We start from the raw sequence: 20,980 nt of genomic DNA on the forward strand, positions 1-20,980 counted from the left end.
TTAGGCCATAAATGTAATTCTGAAAAAATTCAAAATATATCAAGGGAACTCTAGACCCTTTGCCCAAAGGCAACTATTGTTTTCTATTTCTTTATATTTTTGCAGGGATATTCTCTCATTGTGCAAGCATATTTACACACACACACACACACACGCACACACACACACTCGTACTTCCCCTTTATATTCCCTCCTTTTAAAAAATAAACATGGCAGTATATTCTACATATACTTTTGTACCTTGCTTTTTTCACAAATAATACATCTCTGAAATGATTCCATTTTGGAATGTATAAAACTGCTTCATTCATTCATGATTCATAATAATGGCTGCACAGCATTGTATTATAAAACAGATACACCATGATTTATTGAACTAGCCACCTTTTAATGGGTATTTAGGCAGTTTCCAGTCTTTTGCTATTATAAACAGTACTATGATGAATATCCTCATATACTACTTTGTATATTTTATGCGAATCTATTTATAAAGTAAATTCCTGAGGTGGAATTGCATATCAAAGTCATTTTGTATTTTTATTTTTGATGGAAACTACTTAATTCAGTAAATAACTTTTTTAATGTGTGAAACCAGTTTTCCTTTTAGCATAGAGGAATTATAAAGAAACAACAAAATAACACATCATCTAGTGAGAGAGAAGATTAGAATTCAGCTTTGCTAGAGCTAGCACAGGGTTTCTCAACCCTGCCTTATTAACACTTCTTGTAGGGGACTGTCCTGTGCATTGCAGGGTGTTTAGCAGCATCTCTGGTTTCTACCCGCCAGATGCTAGTAACACCCTGCCCAGTTATGACAATTAAAAATATGTCCAGACGGTGCCTCTTGTCCTCTCTGAGAGGTGTATGTGGGGGTTCTCCCGGTTGAGGACCACTGATTTTAGTACAATGTTCTACATTTAGAGATTTCTTAGTTCTGGATACCTGACTCTAACTACTTCAGTGCATGTTGCTCAATAACCACTGGTTGATTAATAATTATTCTCTCTCAAAAACACAAATCAGCAGGGCAGGGAAAGCAATTTCTATTCCAAAATATGGTAGGTGATAAATCAATCACCTCAGGTAAACTACTTCCAGACTCAGGTCGGCAGGGCATTAGTGGTGCTTACTGGAGCTCTTGCTGCTCCTGCTTCACATTGCTGGGCCAGTGAGTGGTTAACTTACGCCTACATGTTACTGTGTCTCAAAGAAATGCCACAAGCTCTAGGAGAGGTAGATACTTAAAATGCCTCCTACTTTGGCTCTATTACCACACAGATTATGACAGTGCTTCTCAAAATGTTAGTCAAGAGCCTCCCAGAGAACAAGACATTCCTTCGAGCTACCTTAGTATTTGCCCTGGGTTTTCTTAGGCAGTGGATTGTGCCAACAAACCTTCAGGGTCTGACACTAAGAGGCAGAGAGATATCCTATTCTCTTCCCTTGGAGCCGCAAAGTTGACCACTCAGGAACTCACAAAACTCTGACTTCCCAAGGTTTTATCTCTTTGATCTCATTACTTCAATGAGCATCAGTGCAAACAATGCCACTTTAGATGGCAAGTTATATTGACAGTTTGGAGATGTTCAATGAATCAATTCAAAACGTCAGCAGAAGCTGGCCAGCCCTGTCATCTTTTGCCATTAAGCAGTCTCCCTCTTTCCAGATTTGCTCCTCTACATTTTGCCCATCACCCTGCTAAAGCTTGGCCTAGTATAGCTCTCCCAAGTACTTATAACTCAATGGCAGCAACTTAATATATACACATTTAGTTACAACTATATTTGTAGCAAAAATAGTATTAAAATGTTGCCATATATAGTAGTTGTCCCCAACCCTTTTGGCACCAGGGACCAGTGCTCCTATAAGAATCTAATGCCTGATGATCTGAGGCGGAGCTGAGGCGGTGATGCTAGTGCTGGGGAGTGGCTGCAAATCCAGATGAAGCTTCCCTTGCCCGCTGCTCACTTCCTGCTGTGCAGCCTGGTTAGTAACAGGCCACGACCTGTATCTGTCAGCAGCCTGGGGGTTAGGGACCCGATACAGAGTATACTTTACTTTAAGGAAGTTAAATTATAGGCATGAAAGCTTCGTGGGCGGCAGTAAAGGGTGGAGAAAAAGCAGGAAAAGAAGCAGATAAAGATTTCTATTCAGAATAACAGCAGGTAATAAATCAATCAGCTTAAGTGTTAACGTGTCCTTGGAATTCCTACTCTTGAGTCTCAGTTGTGTTTGCTTGAGCTCTTGTTGCTCTCTCGCTTTCCATCTGTTGGGAGCCACTGTATAGTTATCTATGCCTGGATGTCACCACGTCCTAAAGAAAGGGCCATAAGCCCTAGGAGGGAAAGATATTCATAGGATGTACAGTTTAGCTTCTATGCTTTTCTGAGAGAGACGCATGACAGTGAGGCCCTTCAAACTGTGGCTACTCTCATCCCCCCTCTTGCTGTAGTGAGCCACCTGTGGTTCTTCCACACTTTCACAGCGGGATGCACTGTAAGTGCTGCTCCCTTTGATTGGAATGAGGCCTCCCATCCTTGCAGCTTTTGCTTCCTGTGCACTCTTCCAGTCTGAGCTCAGGTGAGACGGAAGGAGCTGAGACAACTCCACTCCCCTACAGAACCAGGTTCAGGGCCTAGCCTCTGTGTTCCACAGCATCCTGGGCTTGTTTCTACTCAATCCTTATCTCCTTGTCATTGTTCTGTGATGTGTTTTTCTCTATTACTGACCTAAATGCTCCTTAAGAGCAAGTGTGTCTTTATTTTCTGGTGTTGGTAGTACCTACAGTGCCTGGCACGGGCCTCAGAAAGTGTTTGTTTGCTGAATGGGTGGATGAAGAACATATTCTTTATTTTCCTATTTGTTCTTCAGCTTACCCATATTTCAGATAAATTGATATTCATTAAAAAGTCCACCTAAAATAAGTTATGCTACTTCAAAACTTACATGTGTTGATGCCTCAGTTTAAAACTCATGTCTCTAATATCTTTGTATTTTTTCTTCTTTCTCTAACAGAATCATATATAACATTATTCCCAGATACCATTCCATTTCAAATTTTGACTTTTCTGACACATGATGTAATTAACATCACCAATACCAACCAATTAGTGGTCTTATCAGACAGAATATATTCTCAAATCCATTTATATTTGTAAATATCAAAATGGAAATTGTATAAATATTTTGAAATCGATATATATATTTTAGTTCATATTATTTTGAAATTCTTTCCTTGTTCATTTCTAAATGTCTATATACCTTATTCTGTGTCCTAATTAGTTTTAAACTGCCTAAAGTTAGAGATTTTTTTGTTGCTTTGTAACTACCTAGATTATTGGGTATTCTCAGCACATAGAGAGTACCCAAACAGGTTTGGGAAACTATATGTTACCAGAAGAGACAGTCCCCAAATAGTCCAAATTTGGACTCAATGTAACCAAATGTAACTAGCCAGATATTGAAGGTGATGTGGTCCAATGGTAAGAACCCTCACTTGCAGGGCTGGGTTAACAAAATGACTTTACAACTTCTGAAAGTATAGGTATTGTTTATTTTTATAAAATACTTTTGGTTTCTTGCGGGAAAAGATGCCAAATACAAGGCAGTAGGATGTTTTTACTGAGTCACTTGATATAATGTTTCATTGGCTTGATGTGGTCTTATCTGCCCCAAGTCAGTGAGATATTCTGACTAATTACAATTCTTATGGCTCAAATCTAAGATGCTAACAACCATGTAACATCTAGCAGAAATCGGAAGGTAACCAGAATCATACTGTAACAGCTATAACGTTTTGTCACTTTTTGAAATAATGTATGCTTCTCTTCATATCCTTTTTGTTTCATTAGAAGTGTGGAAAGTTAGAATTTTTTTTTAATCTGACTGAATTTGGGTATTTACCAACAAGCTATTTATATGTTATTCATCCACTCCACCAATAGATGACTTTTGAATATGTTAATTACCTTTGAGTATGTGAAATTATTTAGTAAAATGGGTTTCGATGAATTAGTCTCTACAGAAGTGTTTAAGAAACACAAAATTACTTTCTTTAAGTAGCAGCAGGAAATGTTCGGTAGGGAAATATGGTTGATAACTTTGACTAAGTCAAAAAGAAACATATCTCATAAGTGTACCTACCTATCACCATCTTCTCGACCTAAAGCACTTCAAGAAGTGCCCTCTAGTTCTAGTGTTTCGGGACCGACATGTTTTTCCCTCAGCTAATCCATATTCTTTCATGATGTTTATACACTTATAAAAGTAAATATCTATTAACCTTTACCTTTCTACACTGAAAAACCAAATGCTCCTGCCCCAAACCTCTCGAACTCCCTAGCTGGAGACGCTCTCTCCAGAAGGCACAGACCACTTTGCAGCATTGCTCAGAGCGTGGACCACAGTTCATTCATGTATACATTTCTCACTCCACTAGACAGGAGCTCCTTGAGAGCTGAATACCTGTGTAAATCAACACATCAACTGCAGCACTATAGGGGCTCATATATTGGCTGATGGAGGAGCCCGGCTGTGTTTCTCTTTAATCTCGCTTGCCATGAGACCTTTATCAGTTCTGTCCCTTTTCTAAGATGCACAAATGAAAGTGACTTTGTGCTGTTCTGAGTAGAAATACTCCATGGTTTTGAATGAGGGTCAGATAATTTCAGCTTTAGTTCTGATACTGCCTTTTGACATTAAGCCCAGTGACTTAATGAACCCTTTCCTAAACTTCACTGATGGCTCAGAGCCTAGACAACATTTTTCTAAATGCATTACCCAGCATCAACACTTACTCTGAGACTCTAGGCATGTCACTCAACTGCTATGTTTCAGTTTTCTCATCTATAAAGTGAAGATGATAACAGAGCTTATACTTCATAGGGTTGAATGCTCAGTTTACCAAGTGCTCAATAAAGGTTAGCTACCTTTAGATCAACATCCCATAATTACCTTGGTTTTGGCAGGGAAAAATTTTCTTGTGAAGCCTTTTCAAAGGCATCTTTAAAATGTAACATCATGTCTACTGATTTATAAATATATTTATCCCTTCAAAGAATGCTTTAGTCAGCTCCAATTTTAATGATCTAATTTTTTTCATAATGTCCAAAGATTAAATTTTGTGGGATTCACAGCATAAAAGTATTAAATAGATAATCCTATTTTATTATGTATTATATAAAATGCTAGATTGCTAATGTGAAACTGTAAGTTCCTGGTAGTTAGTTCTAAATCATAAAAATCTATGAATTTCAACTGTTATAATAATTAATATACACAGCATAAGATACTTTGCAAAACTGTCATGATCTGATGTTTTCAAAGGTTTAAATAAAATAATGCTACAGATGTATAGGCTACTTACAGTCTCTGCATCTTCTGGACCCTCACTTCTCCTTCACCCATACATTCGTGTATTTAAGAAGATGCAGACAGAATCCTCTTTCTTACCTCTCCATCAGCAACAGCAGAGTAGTTCACTTGAGCAACAGTGACTGTGGTTGGCAATTCTGAAGCATCAGCCAATGTGGCTACTGTTGCCCCTGTACCAACCTAAAGAAAAACATGGAAAGTGGTGTCAGTGGTGAATCCTTCTACTTACTCATAAGTTGAGATTCATTTAATCTCAATTCAGAATAGATACCAAGAATATGCTGTGTAATATGAAGTGAGTTACTAAAATCATATCCCAGACACTAACGTGAGTTTCAGAGTTTTATTTCAACTAAATAAAGCAATATTAGGAGCTATCACATTTCACCACCTGTACAACCAACTTTCTACTCATTCCTCAATCTGAATTTCAGAGGTTCCCTATCTACCAACAAATCTTATTTTACCTCAGAAGAGGCAATTCAGAAAGAATATTTCCTGGCCATTGACGGAGAAAACAGTAAAAAGCCATTTTTACAGTGTTCTGTTTGGGAACTGTCCAGAAAAGCTATCTGTAGCTCTGTATTTAGCAAAATGCAAACAATTTAAAATGTTACTAAAAAGTCAATTTTAGGTAAGAAGATCTTGTGGAATGATATAAAGTTCATACAAGAGTTTGCACAGAGAATTATTTTCTCCAGTCGGAAGAGCAGTACCCACTGATCCACCGTAGGAACCAGTCTGGTAATCACAAGGTTTACTCACCTGGATAAGGGAGACCGTGCCATCGGGGTTACTAAAGGTTTGGACTACGGTCTGTGACGGTACAAGATGAGCTATACTGTGTGTGGTTGTGGCCTGTGTTTGTGTTTGCTGATCTTCAAAAGCATACAAAAGGTCCTCCCGCCCATGCTGTTTATAACAGTTTTTAACTATGGTCCGTAGTGCTTGGGTCCATGAAACCTGTCACCAAAAGACCAGAAAAGCACAGGAAGTCACAAAATTGTTGGTTATTCAATCCCACTATAGAATAAGCAGCTGCTTATTTATCAAACCAAACCGAAACAAACCTCACAGAGTGAACTCTCAGGATTATTGCCCACAAACTGATTCTGGCACAAAGAAATTCAGGTCCAAGTACCAAAGATTTCCCACTGGTTCCTTCCTAACAAAAGTTTGGTTCAGCTTTTGGGTTTCATACCCTGTTCTAACCTGAGGCCAACTCACAAAAAGAAGATGACTCTTTTCTCAGGAATTCTATAGTAAGATTCTCAGTAAATTTCCAAGCTAATTGAAAGTAAATATGCAGAAAAAGTAAGGAATGACATCTAGTTTAGTGTTTCTTCATTTTTATCAGCAGACCTGGCCAACTTCACATCTTCCTTTCTATCTTCCTCCCTTCCGTCCCCCCTCCCTCCCTCCTTCCTTTCCTTCTTTTCCTTCCTCTTTTAGGCAAGGCAACCCTTGGTTGACCTCACAGATTGCAAGAACCTTATCTGCTTACAATCCCTTATTTTCCTTTTTTATTTTTTACGCCTACAGCACCTGGTCTTCCTATGTGGTCTCCCATCCGAGTACTAACCAGGCCCAACCCTGCTTAGCTTCTTAGATGAGACTGGGCATGTTCAGGGTGGCATGGCCGGAGACAACTTCACATCTTTCTAATTCTGTATTTATATTTTTCGACAGTGATTCCTGCTAACCATAAACAAGGACATTTCTAAGTCTTCAAAGTGATTAATACTCCTACTTCCTGTTTCTAAAAGGCAACTACACAGAGAAGTGTAAATTCATGGACTCATCCCGTGTCTTTGTAGTGATGGAGTGGTAAATGGGAAAGGCTATAAACCAGAGTATCAAACTTCTTTTGGGGGACAGGTTTGACTATTACACAAACATTTTCAGACTTTTTAGCATAAGAAGTGCAAGGACAAAAACTGAGGTGGTTGATTCAGAATGGAAAAGTAACAGGCAACTCAGACCAGAGAAACACTCACCCTCTGCTTTTGCTCTTCTGTGCGGACATCACTCCGGACATTTGCCCATGGGATATCTTCAGGCCACCAGATGGGCTTGCAGCTTTCTTTTCCCCAGCCTGGTTTTCCCCGACCTGTGGAATACTTGAGCATCTCTGGAATAAATGCCCGAAGCTGGGCCTGGAAGACAAGTGCGGTCAGCAGCCATGACAGATGTCTAGGATCTGTTTTGTGTCTCCCACCAAATTCTAAGGTTTTCGAACAGAGAGCTCTCCTCAAGGGCCCCGGAGAGTTCCAAAATATAACTGATAAGAACCCGCTGTTTTCCATACATTACTAAGAGCTCCATGGGTGATTGAGAATTACACATATGTTGATAAAGTAAACTTTAAGCTGTATTTCATACCTTTGTTCCTATGAGATCAAGAACACCTGCCCCCAAATTTGATTTCTGCCTCCTAAGATACTACCGATGCTGTAGGTTACTTCCCCTCTACAACTTCTACACATTTAAGGTATTAAACAAAGTCGCTGTGTTTTCAACATTATTCTGGAGATAGTAACCAGGGCTATTAGACTAGAGAGAAATAAGAGTCAAGAAACAGGTAAATCGTCCTTATTTGTAAATGACATGACTGTGTGTCTGGAAAACCTGAGAATCAAATAAAAAAATACTATAAAAATAAAAGAATTCAGTAAGATGGCTGGTTACAAAATACGTGAAAACAGTCTTTACTTAATAAAAAGTGAAAATAACCCTAAAACTCTTTTAGAAAGTTTCAAGTCAGTAGAGCCAATGTATATGAGTCTGACATATAGTGAAGCATGTATGATCTTAAAACACATCATGGACTTCGTTCAGGTTTCTTTTATAATCGAATCCAGACCAAACAGGTGTTAAACCACACAGATAACTGCTCTGTTCCATCTCCTGGCACAGTAACTACAGTGTGTATATGCCGAAGGAAAAGGGGAAACTATTTTTTGAATATTCTTTCTTGCCAACAACGATTTTTGGCAAGAGAAGCAGTTTATCAAGTTATAATCTTCCTCCCCAGACCTACTGCTTTATTTGTAAGCTGGTGGTCTACAGCACTGCAGATAGAAGCCATATCCTTCAGCTAAGGACATACCTATGTTTACTCTATAGCTTCAGATTGAAAGGAGAGGACAATTTTAGCAGTGAGTCAGACCCAAGGACATGGGCTCATAGCTGTGAAACAGAAAAGGAAAAAAAACAGAAAGGGAAATACTAAAGTATTAACGAGAGACGAGTGCAGCAACATTTTTATATTGAAGAGTCTATTTAAATATCAGGTGTTCTTATTTAAAGATTACTTTACCAGAAGATAATACAAATTATTACATAATAGGGAATTGTGAACCCAAAGCAGTAACGTTTACCGAATAAAGCAAGCTACGGTTGACAGTGTTTACATTGGTAATTCTTGTGCCGAGCCTGCCATTTTCCCCTAAGTAGCCCCTCTCCCAGACAGTCTCCTGCCTACAGGATATGATATAATACACTCCGTATATATTTGGCTCCGCAGCATCAAGCAGCAGGCTAATAGAAATGTATCCATTTGCAAACCCAGGCTATCAGCTGGCTCATGAGGTCACTCCTTCAGTTATTTTAAGTAAGTGCATCTCAAAGTCATTCTTCCCTTTTTCCTGGCTTCCTGGGAGTGTATCTTTTCTGACCATGGATACACAGAGAAGGAAAAGGTATAATCCTCACACACAATATTTACATTTTTTCATATATATATAAAAAAATGGCTTTCTCAGATGTGTAAACAAAATAAACTGATAGCACAGACTTTTATAAGTCTCCCCTCTCTTTTAATCCCATTAACAGCCTCCAAAAGGAGAGTTCTTTTTATTTGTACTGAATAGAGTATGGAGATAATAAAATAAGAAGGCTAAATAGCTCTAAATTAACAAAAAGACTAAAGTATCCAGAAAGAACTTTTTGCTGAGAACACTTGGCTGACAGAGACTGCTCAAATTCTACCTGGAATTCCGATATTCTCTAATTCTCATGCTTTTCTCAGCTCTGTGATATCCATCCCTTCTTCGCCAGTACCACCTTCATCCCCACTTCCTAGCCCAAGGCTAGTGTATCCTTCTAGTTGGCTTTCTTGTTAACACCAAGTTCTCCCCTCTCTTCCTTATCCCATGTATCCTCGGCAGACAGGGTATATAAGTTCCAATTCAGAGGCAGATCTTAGCTTTTTAAAATACTAATTGTCAACTATATATCATTTATTCCTATATCAAAATAAGAGGTAAAAAGTACTTTCTACTATAAAAGTTCACATTTCAAGTGTATACATTTTGGGGATGAAGGATGAATTGCCAAAAGATAATCCGACTTCACTGAAAAAAAGCAATTTCCCACCAGACTATCTTTATACTGTCCTAGGTAAACAGTGCTAAGGCTAAAGGGACTAATAAGGGAAATGAGCTGTCCAGCAGAGAAAGAGTTAAATGATTCCTTTCCAGAATTCAGCACTGTGCTCTCATTACCGGTTGGATTAATTACTGGTCCTGGAGAGTTTTGGAAACCCAAGCAACTCAATGTGCTTGTTAAGGAAGGTTTGTCTTCAATCCACAGGGGAGACAATCAACAGGATCAGCAAAGGTAGAGCCTACCCTCCCAGGCTGTCCTCTAATTGGGCCACGACAAGCTTTCCCAGCCTCTCGCTTATTCTGATTTAGGGCTCTAGATGGGCTTAAAGTGCCCAGCTTGGTTAGAAAAATCATCCCAAACCAGCAAAGAGTAGAAATACCACTCCATTCAGAGTACATTCAACAAAGGAAATATTATATGGAAACCACAGATGGTTTTAATTTTTTCCCCCAAAATTATAAAGTTTAATCTGGCCAAAATGAAACAATTCCTACTCTCTTAGAAATTTTCCACTTGTAAATTCTGTTAATTCTTTGCTGTCCAACAATGCATTATCCTTAAACATTCCCCAAACCCTGCGCCTCTCTTCTGTGTTTGCTCTGCATGCACCTGAGTCTAGGGATTTTGAGGCTCTTCCTGGCGTCCATTTAGGTTCGGTTACCAAGAAAAGGCCTTCAAAGCAAAATGTTTGCCAACTTCACCTCTACTGAAGAGATCAAAGAATATGTAATAATTTAAAGAGAAAGCAGCTAAAATGAAACCATGCTGAAATATGTTTTCTACAGACTACAGGAAAATAGAAATGTGGCAGAAAAGGAAAAATGGAGACTTTTCAGACTGTGACTTCATTATTTTTATTTAAAATTATGAATTTCCAGCTTGACAGGTGGAAATTATATGCAAATGAATATCAAGAGGGCATTAGAAAGCAAATGCAAAACGATTTTTTTGCTCACCATTTGGAATTATCTGTACCACTGACCTCTAGTCACAGAGATAATGAATGAAAGTGACTTTATTAGAAACAGCAAACCTGTATCTCCATTCCATAATAGTGCCAGCAGAAACACTGGCATCTCAATCTCATTTTCCCATAAAACACATTCATTCCTATAGCGATATGGGAAGAACAAGTTTGGAAAGAAAAACAGGTTTAGAGAAATTTGAGGGACAGCCGATGAAGATATTCATTCAAAGATTCCTCGCTCAAGCCAACACTTCTGCTTCTCTACCTCTATACCACATCGACCTATCAAACTGTCTCCCTCTCCTTAATCGAATGCTCTTAAAATTCTACCTTCTCTCTGAAGGGTCTCATATGGGTCAGTTTCTGCTAGCTTATCCCAGATGTACTCTTTTGTACAAAAATAACACAGATAAAGTAAAAGACTTCTTTTCAATCTACCCTCCCCTAATCCAGTCACCCGTCCAGAGGCATCAGTTTGATGAACATCCTTCCTTACAAGCCAGATTCTGTGCATTAACATAAATGTGCTGGAAAGACACAGTTTTATGTGATTAAAGAAAACACAACTGGTACCATATTGTCCACATTTTACTACAACTCACTTTTTCTTCTCAACATTTTGCCATAGAGATCTTCTCAGTGGTAGTACAACTAGAATAATCTCCTTAAAAAACACTGCCTAGTATCCATGGAATAGATATCCATTTTATTTAACTATTCTGCCATCGATAAACATTTAGGTTGTTTACAGTGCTTGTATATGCTTCTTTGTGCACACATTAGTATTTCTGCAACAGAAAAGTGGAAGTGCTTTTACTAGAGTACATGCATTTAACATTCTGAGATACTGCCAAACTGTCCTCCGAAAGGACTGCCAATCCCACTCCCACCATACACACTCCTTTCATACCTTCCCTTACATTATTTTTATTACCGGGCTTTCTTATTTTGACTCATCAAATGTATGGGGAAAGTTTATTTTAATTTTCATTACTAATGAGGTTTTTATATGTTTACCAATTATTTTTTCCTTTTCTGAACTGTTTTGAATGCTTTGCTTATTTTTCTAATGATCTTTTTCTTATTAATTTGAAGAAAATATTAATCTGTTCTGGATATTAATTCTTTGTCATATAATTTGCAAATACTTTTCCCTAGTCTAGTTATATCCTTAATATGAAGTTTATGTGCCTAGTCCCTTCCCTTAGTTATCCTGAATATACCCTTTTTTTATTATACTCAAAATAAGCTATGTTCTATTCTTAAAGCACATCCAATGTTTCCGTCTCCTTTATATTGTCTTAATCTCATCCTGCCTACCTAATATTTACAAAATGTGAAATGGCATCATATACATAAACATTTTTTTATAACTTTATATACTAAGAAAAGCCTACTTTGCATATAGATTCTGACACTACCGTTTGGAACTGTTATCTGCAACAGTGGTTCTCAAAGTTAGGTAAACACTGAAATTGCCTGCGGAGATGAAACATTACAGATGCCTGGATCTCATCCCCTAAGATTCTGGTTTAATTGGTCTGGAGTGTGATCTAGGTACTAGGATTTTAAGTTCCCCTGGTAATTCTATTGTGCAACCAAGTTTGAGGACCATCAAACTAAAATACTGTTTATCCAGTCCTTCTTTAAAAAAATATTTTTTAATTGGGATAAATACATATAACAAAAAAATTTACGTGGCATTAAGTATATTCATGATGTTGTACAACTAGAACCTATTCATCCTCATCCCAAACAGAAACTCTGTACCCACTGAACAATCGATTTTCATTTCTCCTTCCCCCAGCCTCTGGTAACTTTTATTTTACATTCTGTCTCTATGAATTTGCCCATTCTAGGTAGTTCATATAAGTGGACTCACACAACATTGTCCTTTGTATTTAGCTTGCTTCACTTAGCACATTCCTACCCTATGAGTAGAAAAGGCCAGACATATGCTTTTTCAGAACAAAACAAAACAACACTTAAAAAACCTAAATTGCGAACTAATGAATGTTTTCTAAGTAAAACACATCGAGCCTACTTCTTAACGAAGCAATCACTACGTTGAATGTTTTTGAAGGTTTCCCTGAAAACTAGTGAGGAATTACTATCTCATTGCATCATCACTCCAAGGGAGTATTAACACAACAGAGATTGCCCCAGGGAGAATAAAAGGACATTAGGTTCAAGAAGGGAGAGGGAAGGGTGGAGGTAAAACAGAGTGGATTTTAATCAATAATACTAGACTTGTCTTTCCTGATCTAGTTCTTCTATAATTATATGTATTCTCTGCCTAGATGTCTTCTAACACAAATTCCAAAAAGATTTACAGCCTCCCAAGAACAAGAGAATACTACTTGACTGAAGTGTGGTAAAAAGCTGAACTGATTTTCCACTAGCAAAATCATAATGATTGCTTAAAGACTCTTCAAGAAACAATGTAATTCCTTAAACTCAGTGCAGTCTGGGAATCAGGAGCTTTGACACCACCTAGGAACTTGCTAGAAGGCAGAATTTCAGGTCCGGCTCCAAACCTACTGATTCACAGTCTGTATTTAAACAAACAAGACTGTCAGGTGATTCCCAGGCAGGCTGAGTTTGAGAAACACGGTTTAGTCCATCCTCTGGTCTCTGGTCTGAAGTATCTTAGAAAATTTTGCTAACATAGCTTTCGAAAGCTCTGAAAAGATTATTTCATTATTTCATTGTACATGAATTCTGGGGTTGCAGAATGTACACCAAATTAAGATTTCTTCTGCTAAGCCTATCTCAAACTCCTTCAATTCTTATGGCAAGAAAGCAGTCAGATATGGGAGTTCTAGCTACTGTTCTTAAAGTTGCCTAGAAATTCAAGTTTTCATTGTAGCACTAAAAATACAGAGCTATGTGTTTTTTACCACGTGTAAAACAAAAGACCTTATTAGGATCAAAATATATTTATAATATAAACAGAAGCTTTCCAGGTAAATATTCTATATACTACTATAGAATTATACTTTTAACAAAAAACAAAAACAAACATAAAACTACAGAGCTGCTTCCTAAAAGAATCAGGGCATCCAGTTCACAAAGAACTTAAAATACAGTTATATATATTTTCAGCCTGTGTAGAAGGCAATTTTGATAGTTGTTAGAGCAAGTCAAGAAATTCTTTTAATACATATATACAATGGAATATTACTCAGCCATAAAAAGAGATAAAATACTGCCATGTTTGACAGCATGGATGGACCTTGAAATAAACATACTAAGTGAAATAAGCCAAATAGAAAAGGTTGAAAACTACATGATATCACATATGTGAGATATAAACCTAAAGCAACAAATGAACAGGACAGAGACTCATGGCAATGGACAATGGACTAGTAGTTACCAGAAGGTGGGAGAGGTGGAAAATAAAAAAATAAAATGTTTAAAAAAAAAATTCTTTTGAAACAGTAAATGTTTAGTGTAGATTTAGTTTTATAGGAGAGAGGGAGAGGGAGGGAGGCAGAGAGAGAGAGAGAAAGCAAAGCACTGGCAAAATATGGACTAGACCCTAAATTCAATTTTATTTGTCATCAGCTTGCTTCATAAATAGCTTCCTCTTTTCATGCCTGAATTTCTCAATATATTGTCACCTGTATTGTCCCACTTCATGGCTGAGCAAAATAAAAATTCTAGGTTCATTTACTTTCTCCAAGGGAAAAATGGGTGAGAAATGGTAGGTTCACATTATTCACAAGTTAATATATGTAATATGTATAATTAGTATTAATAATTAGTAATAATGCTTTTGTGTGATGCTTTAGTTTTCAAAATACTTCCCCATATAATACTTCATTTTTTCTTCCCCTGATCCCATAAGGTAGGAGAGCATGTGTTATTTTCACTTTCAGAAGATGAAACTAAGAACCAGGGTTAATATGTAGTAGAACTGGGACTACAGACTAGATCTTCCAACTCCAATAAACCATGCTAACTTTTTAATTTGTAAACAATTAAAATAACAGAACATGTAATTTTAGAACAATACTGAATATAATTTACTCTCTTTGGATGATTTGAAACTCATCTTAGGATCATATATGGAATTACATTTGTAAATCAGGGTCATCAGCATAAATACAAGTCATCTCCACAACATTCAGTGCAGAAAAGATAGTTCATAGAGCTGTCTGATCAACCTGAGTCCATCTTTATCTAGTACAGTGAATATCTATAATTCTGGAATTTTATCATTTCAAAGAAGTACTGAATTACTCACATGATCTGAATGCTAGAATTGGTGTCCAACTACCCTTATTTTGTCCTTTATGCCTAGAGACCACATCTGAGCTGCTTCCTTGACTATAAAATAGGAATTATACATATATTCTGGAGGACAAGGATTAAATGAAATATCCTTGTAAAGAACTTAGTATTATGCCTTCCAACAGAGAGTAGCTATGGAAAGAAAAAAGAGTCGCTAATATCTTCACCCAAACATAAAGGAAAGTAATCAATCTTTGAACAAAACAAAGTAGAAACATCAAACTTGCACTTAAAAAAATTCAAGTTTAATATAAAATATGAAAGCTTTTTTTTATGTTTCTATGGTTATAAATGGAATTCATGCTTAGACCAAAAAAAATAAAAATCACTCAAAATGCCACCACATACAGATAATCACTGTTAATATTTTGGTATATATCCTCCTCTAAAAGTTATATATACACACACACAGACACACAGAGGCAAGTTTTGCGTTCATTTTTTAAACAAATGAGATTAATTCAATTCTGTATTCCCTTAAAAAAAAAACCTAGCTCCTCCCTCTAAATGAAAAAAATAAAGTCCTACACCCCTCAAGTTAGAGTACAAAAGAAATGCTATTTTACAAACTATTAGTTTGCTGCAAGAGAGCAAATATTCATTTTTAGTGTCTAATATTTCACTGAATAATAAACTTCTAGTCTCTTTTGAGCTAAGTTGCCCTTCTTTTCATGTAAATTCTAAGGATTGCTACTATAATTGACTCAATCACCTTGTTTTCAGATTTTCCTATTATAAACAATGCTATGAACATACATCTTTGCTTACTTGGAAGGCATGACATACACATTTCAAATTATGATACTCACTGCCAACGTGCCTTCTGGAAAAACTGTACTGATATACATTCCTGCTGACAAAGTGCTAGTATCCCCATACCCTTGCCTACCTAGGTTTGATTTGAAATAAAACCCTACTTTTCCTACAATTAATAGTGAAAAGCTTTAGAACTGATTAGGAAAAAAAAGTATTTCGTTTACATTAAGAAAGTATCTGAGAAAAACAACACACACACACACACACACACACACGATTAGGAGGAAAAAAACAACGTAGGATCCCAATACTCAGAAATCCCCATTCAGTTGGGAGCTCGGTTTTTCATCATCCTGCTCACTCCGTCTCACCATTTGTTTGTTTTTGTTTTATTTGTTATGTATTATATTTTAGTCATCATCTATGGTGAGAAGGGAGAGAATGCATGAAAATTAAGAAACTGTGAGCCTCCAAGAGTGCCTCTGGGTCTGGCCTGTGGCTTGGGGACCAGCTTCCCCTGGCTCTACCACCGCGCCAAGCTCTCCTCAGTGCATATTTCATGAAAATGGAAAAGTTTCAAACGTTTTACCTCCAACATGATAATTTAACTGTTTGCTCTAACTTCTAGGGCCATTAGCCAATTTTCATAATTATCAATATCCATGACGACTGTATGTAATCAAAACCTCAGATTATTTCAATTTAGCACAAGTGTGACAGGGGGAAAAAATGCCCATTGCAGGAGAGTAAATACCTAACAGAATATTCTTAACCAGAAGCTTAGTCAGCTTTAGAAGTACTTTATATCTCAGACAGAATAGATGCTTTACGTCAATCGGGTAAAAATAAAAAAAATCACCTTATATTTTCTTTAACCAGTTAGATTGGCCCTAGGGACAGAATAATAGCAGGTATAAAATGACAGGAAAAAATTTAGATAATGCCTTCCTTTTTGAACCATTATTTAGAGATCTTTCAAGTGTTCACAGAAAGATCTATGAATCCAACAATCAAAAGATTATAATTTAGCTTTATAGTTACAAAATGTTGTATCACTTCGGACCAAGTTACTAGTTCCGAAGTGCCGCCCACCTCCTGAGCAGCATCAATGTCTATACCAAGTAAACACTGACGGAGGAGACTCACGATCCAGTTACCCACTACACTGGATCCGTTTTTACTCTGATCCTTAGTTCATTTACTGAACAGATACTGAGCATTATTTACTAGACAGCAATGAAGAACAGAAATTAAGTCCTTTCTCTAAGCTTCTAGCTGGAGAGACAGACCACGAAATACAGCAGGTCCTGGAAAAACGCCATTTCATAATGTTGATGAGATGCTATAGGCACTTAACTCTTGTTTATATCAATCAGCCTATGGTAAAACTGGTTTCACTTAAAGTTGCAGAACATATCCTGGATGTTAAGTGAGAACTTATTGTATAAATGTTAAGAAATAAGATAATTTCACATAGTGATAAGAGTGGCAAAGATAACAGGGAGTGTATTAGGTAGTGACTTGGTGGGAAGAGAAAACTTCCTTAGAGATAATCAAGGAAGGCTTATCTTAGGAAGTAGTATCCGAGATAGACTTTGAATAAGATAAGCTCATTCATGCAATGATCTGAGAGAAAAATGTTTTGGGCTAAGAGAACAACAAAAGTGAGAGAATGAGGTTGAAGTGTTTGACAAAAGAAAGGGGACCAGTTTGGCCAGAGCACAGAGACTAAAGGGGAGAATGAGAAATGAGGTTGGAAGAGGCCAGATTTTGTAGGGCCTCAGAGGACATGGCAGAATCTGAATTTCATTCCAGGAGCAGTGGAAAGCCATTAAAGGGTTTAAACAAGAGAGTGACATGACCTGACTTAAGTTTTTAAAAAAAATCTCTGGTGGCTCTGCAGAGCATGTACTGCAACAGAGCAAGAGTGATAATAAGGAGATCAATAGAACTGATCAATTGAAACAGTCTGTGAGAGATGCTAAAGGCTTGGGCTAGGGTGGTGATGGGAACTGAGAAGAATGGGCAGATTCAGGGTACATTTCGGAGTTGAACTGACACGACCTGCTGACCAATTAATTACATGTGGCGGTAGGGGAGTGAGGGGGAAAAAACGGAAATCACGCATTACTCCTGTGCTGGTGCCATTAACTGACATGGGGAACACTAGGGTGCAGAGTGGGGCAATCAAAGGTTCTGCTTTGGGCATGTTAGTACTGAAGATCTGATAGTGGCATGAGCTGGGGTATAAACAGCAGCATATCGATGGGATATAAAGCCCACAGGACAGAATGAGATCACTTGGAGAGAAACTAAAGATAGAGCTCTGAGACATGCCAATATTGACTGACTGCATGGGAAGAGGAAGAGCAGCCAGAAGAGGAGGGGAGACCCGGGTAAGTAGGAGGATATTCAGGAAAGTGTGGGGTCAAAGAAACAGAGACCAGAAAGTGTTTTAAGAAGGAAAAAGTAACCGTGTTAAATGCTGCTGACGGATTGGATAACTAAAGAAAACTCACAAGTGAATTTAGCAAGATGAAGGATACAAATAAAGAAATAAGATGGGAAGAATATGTTCTAAAGAAGGCATTTGCTGCATGGTTCCATGAAGAGATTTAAATCACTATTCCCATGAACATGTTAGATGATGGAGGAAGTCAGGGATCAACTATAGAAGCCTGTGTCTTGATGTACAAGTATGTTCAGAACTCGAGGTCTGTCAGCGGAAAGCTACATATTTTAGGCAGGAGAAAGTGAGGCAGTAATTAGTCAAAGGTCACAAGTGAATAAATTGTGAATTATTTCAATAATTTACAGTGTTGATTAACCGAAGAGAAATTGATCTTGATACATTTGACTCATTTGTAGTCTTAAACAAAAACACTTAACCTGGGCTTTATATACTTTAGCATGACTGTACCCATGCTGCTTCTAATTAATATCGATTTTAAATTAACAGTAGCATAGGACAGTTACTTTGGTGCTTTTCCAGCTGTGTAAATACTCTTATTACATAAAAGAACTAAATTTAATCATAGAATTTACTGTGCTAGCAATATTATAACTTTATTGTGAACCCAATGTTTTAAACATCTGTCCTTCATTTACTATATCTTAAATATAGACTTTTATAACACAGGCCAAATTATAAGTAATTACACAAAGACGCTAACTATAGCATAATAGTACTTAGAGGAAGGAACAAAATTTCTAAGAAAAGAGTTTCTTAATAATTAACACTTTAGGTTGTATCAATGTCTTCCATAAAAACATATAGGAACCTATCTGAAATAAGTAAGAAGGCATTTTTAAGAGAGCTTCTGGAAGAACAAACTTTACAATATTGAAAATGTTGAAATTGGTTTTTTTAAGGGAGTGATTTGTGTTTTTAAATGTCTTTGTCTTGTGTTAAAAATATGTGATTTTTTCATTAAATAACTAGTTCTTCAACAAAGACTAAGCATTTGCTTTTGATCAAGCTATCACTTTTAAAGCTAAACAAATTTAAAAGAAAACCTCAGCAAAATTCTTGCGGTATCAGGCTAAGTGCATTTTGACTTCCCTTCTCAAAAGAGGAGGGCGGCGATGACGCAGGAAGGTGCCCTCTTGAATTTCCCATTCTCGTGCCCGGAGAGGGGGTCTTCCTTGGCAGCGGTGTGGCAGTATTCAGAATTTACACAGAAAAGGAGCAGTGCAGCCCAAGGGAGACTAAAAGTTACCTTGCTCCACTTGACTATGATTCACCAACGTCCTAAGAGTCTCCTTTCCAAACAGACTCCAACCTAAAAGTTTCTTTATCTAACCCAAGGGCCCAGGTGAAAGTAAAAACTGCCGACGGGAAGAGGAGACCGCATCCGTGCCCTGGGTGGGCAGCGTTCTTCTGCACGACATTTTCCTCCCAAGGCTGCTCCTGTTTCACTACGAGGCTCCAGCCTGCGTCCCACTCTGGTGGTACCACTGAGGACAGAGCTAAGAAAAGTGATCTGAGACCTGCCTACACCTGGGCCACTTGCCTTTGTGTCTCCTCCTTACTCCCCGCCCCTTACCTGGGTCATTTTGTCCACAGAGACTGGAATTCCATCGATGGTAAGAGGCGGCAGCTCTGAGTTAACCTCCTGTGGCACAGGGGCGTGTTCTGCCAGGGCAGACTCCAGGTTCTCCAGGATCATGCTCTTGTACTTACGCACCTGCAGGGAATTAAGGGCAGAAGTAAACAAGATGCCCAATAACCAGGGAGGTTGGTGCCAAGCAACCAGAGGGGGTGGGGCTGGCCTCCCTCAGCCATTGTAGAGCCCTAAGAACAAACACTTCTACGACTTGTAGATAAAAACACACACACTGGCCCCAAGGACATCACATTAAATAAAAAGATGATGAAATTATAGGTAACAATAGTAGAAATGAGTCAGTGAAAAAAGTTTTACAGAAATACTGCTTCGTAATTAATTAAAAATCACATTTTCTGTCAATGCTGGCCCCATCACCTGCTCCCGATCTAATAGGAATGGCATTCTTATTCGGCATTTTTCAGGCCCTTTAATAAAACCTAGCTGTGGCAGCTAATCGCCAAAATCATTTTCAAGATCACCAACAGCTTATGTCTCTAAAACTCTAAACAACCTATTTGAAACTGCTATGCTTTCCTGCAAGCAGGACTACCAATCAGACTGGAGATTCAAGTGTACAAGAGGCTAGGCTGAAAGGCATCAGAGAAAAAAACAAGTATATATTGTAGCTGGGTGTCAAAGGTGCCACAATCAGCAAGGCCCAGGGCCAGAGAGAGTCCCACAGGTCAAGTCCTCCTCCTTTCTGGTACTCTTTGGTGACGAAGATGAACCTTAAATCCAGGATACTTCCGTGACTCTGACGAGTCCAAGTCCAAAACACATATTGTTCTGACTCCATTCCTTCCACTGCTAGTGAAAGGTCTCTTAAAAGACAAGAGACTTTAACAGCAGCACACCTGTACATGCACACATTCTTCTACTGGGAGCAGAAACGGTAGAGAAACAGTGGATCCTACTATGGCCAATAATGGGTTCGTTCACTTACAAGAATACACATGGGGGATGAGGAAAGCTTTGGGGACAACAAAGAAACAGTGGAATTATGAAAATGCGACAAGATGGGATAGGAAATGAACTCGCTTTCAGGGTTCAAGCCACTATCATAGAGAAAAAGAGAGGGGAAAATGAGGTT

The 20,980-nt window shown here is 37.9% G+C and overlaps 1 protein-coding gene and 1 pseudogene across 19 annotated transcripts in view; both read right to left on the reverse strand.

Annotated features, from left to right (window-relative positions):
- The window catches only part of NRF1 (nuclear respiratory factor 1), a 118,631-nt gene that overhangs the window by 37,668 nt on the left and 59,983 nt on the right, over positions 1-20,980 (reverse strand). For all 19 annotated transcript variants that reach the window (XM_016148704.2, XM_016148698.2, XM_036230923.1 and 16 more), the window contains 4 exons: positions 19,828-19,968; positions 7,371-7,529; positions 6,139-6,336; positions 5,452-5,553 (listed from right to left, as the gene is read on the reverse strand). In XM_016148704.2, coding sequence (XP_016004190.2) covers positions 5,452-5,553; positions 6,139-6,336; positions 7,371-7,529; positions 19,828-19,968 — 600 coding nt within the window. The remainder of the gene's footprint in view (positions 1-5,451; positions 5,554-6,138; positions 6,337-7,370; positions 7,530-19,827; positions 19,969-20,980) is intronic.
- On the reverse strand, positions 6,907-7,020 carry LOC118611216 (annotated as a pseudogene).

Source organism: Rousettus aegyptiacus, unplaced genomic scaffold (assembly GCF_014176215.1).
Source record: "Rousettus aegyptiacus isolate mRouAeg1 unplaced genomic scaffold, mRouAeg1.p scaffold_m13_p_13, whole genome shotgun sequence".
Taxonomy (NCBI): domain Eukaryota; kingdom Metazoa; phylum Chordata; class Mammalia; order Chiroptera; family Pteropodidae; genus Rousettus; species Rousettus aegyptiacus.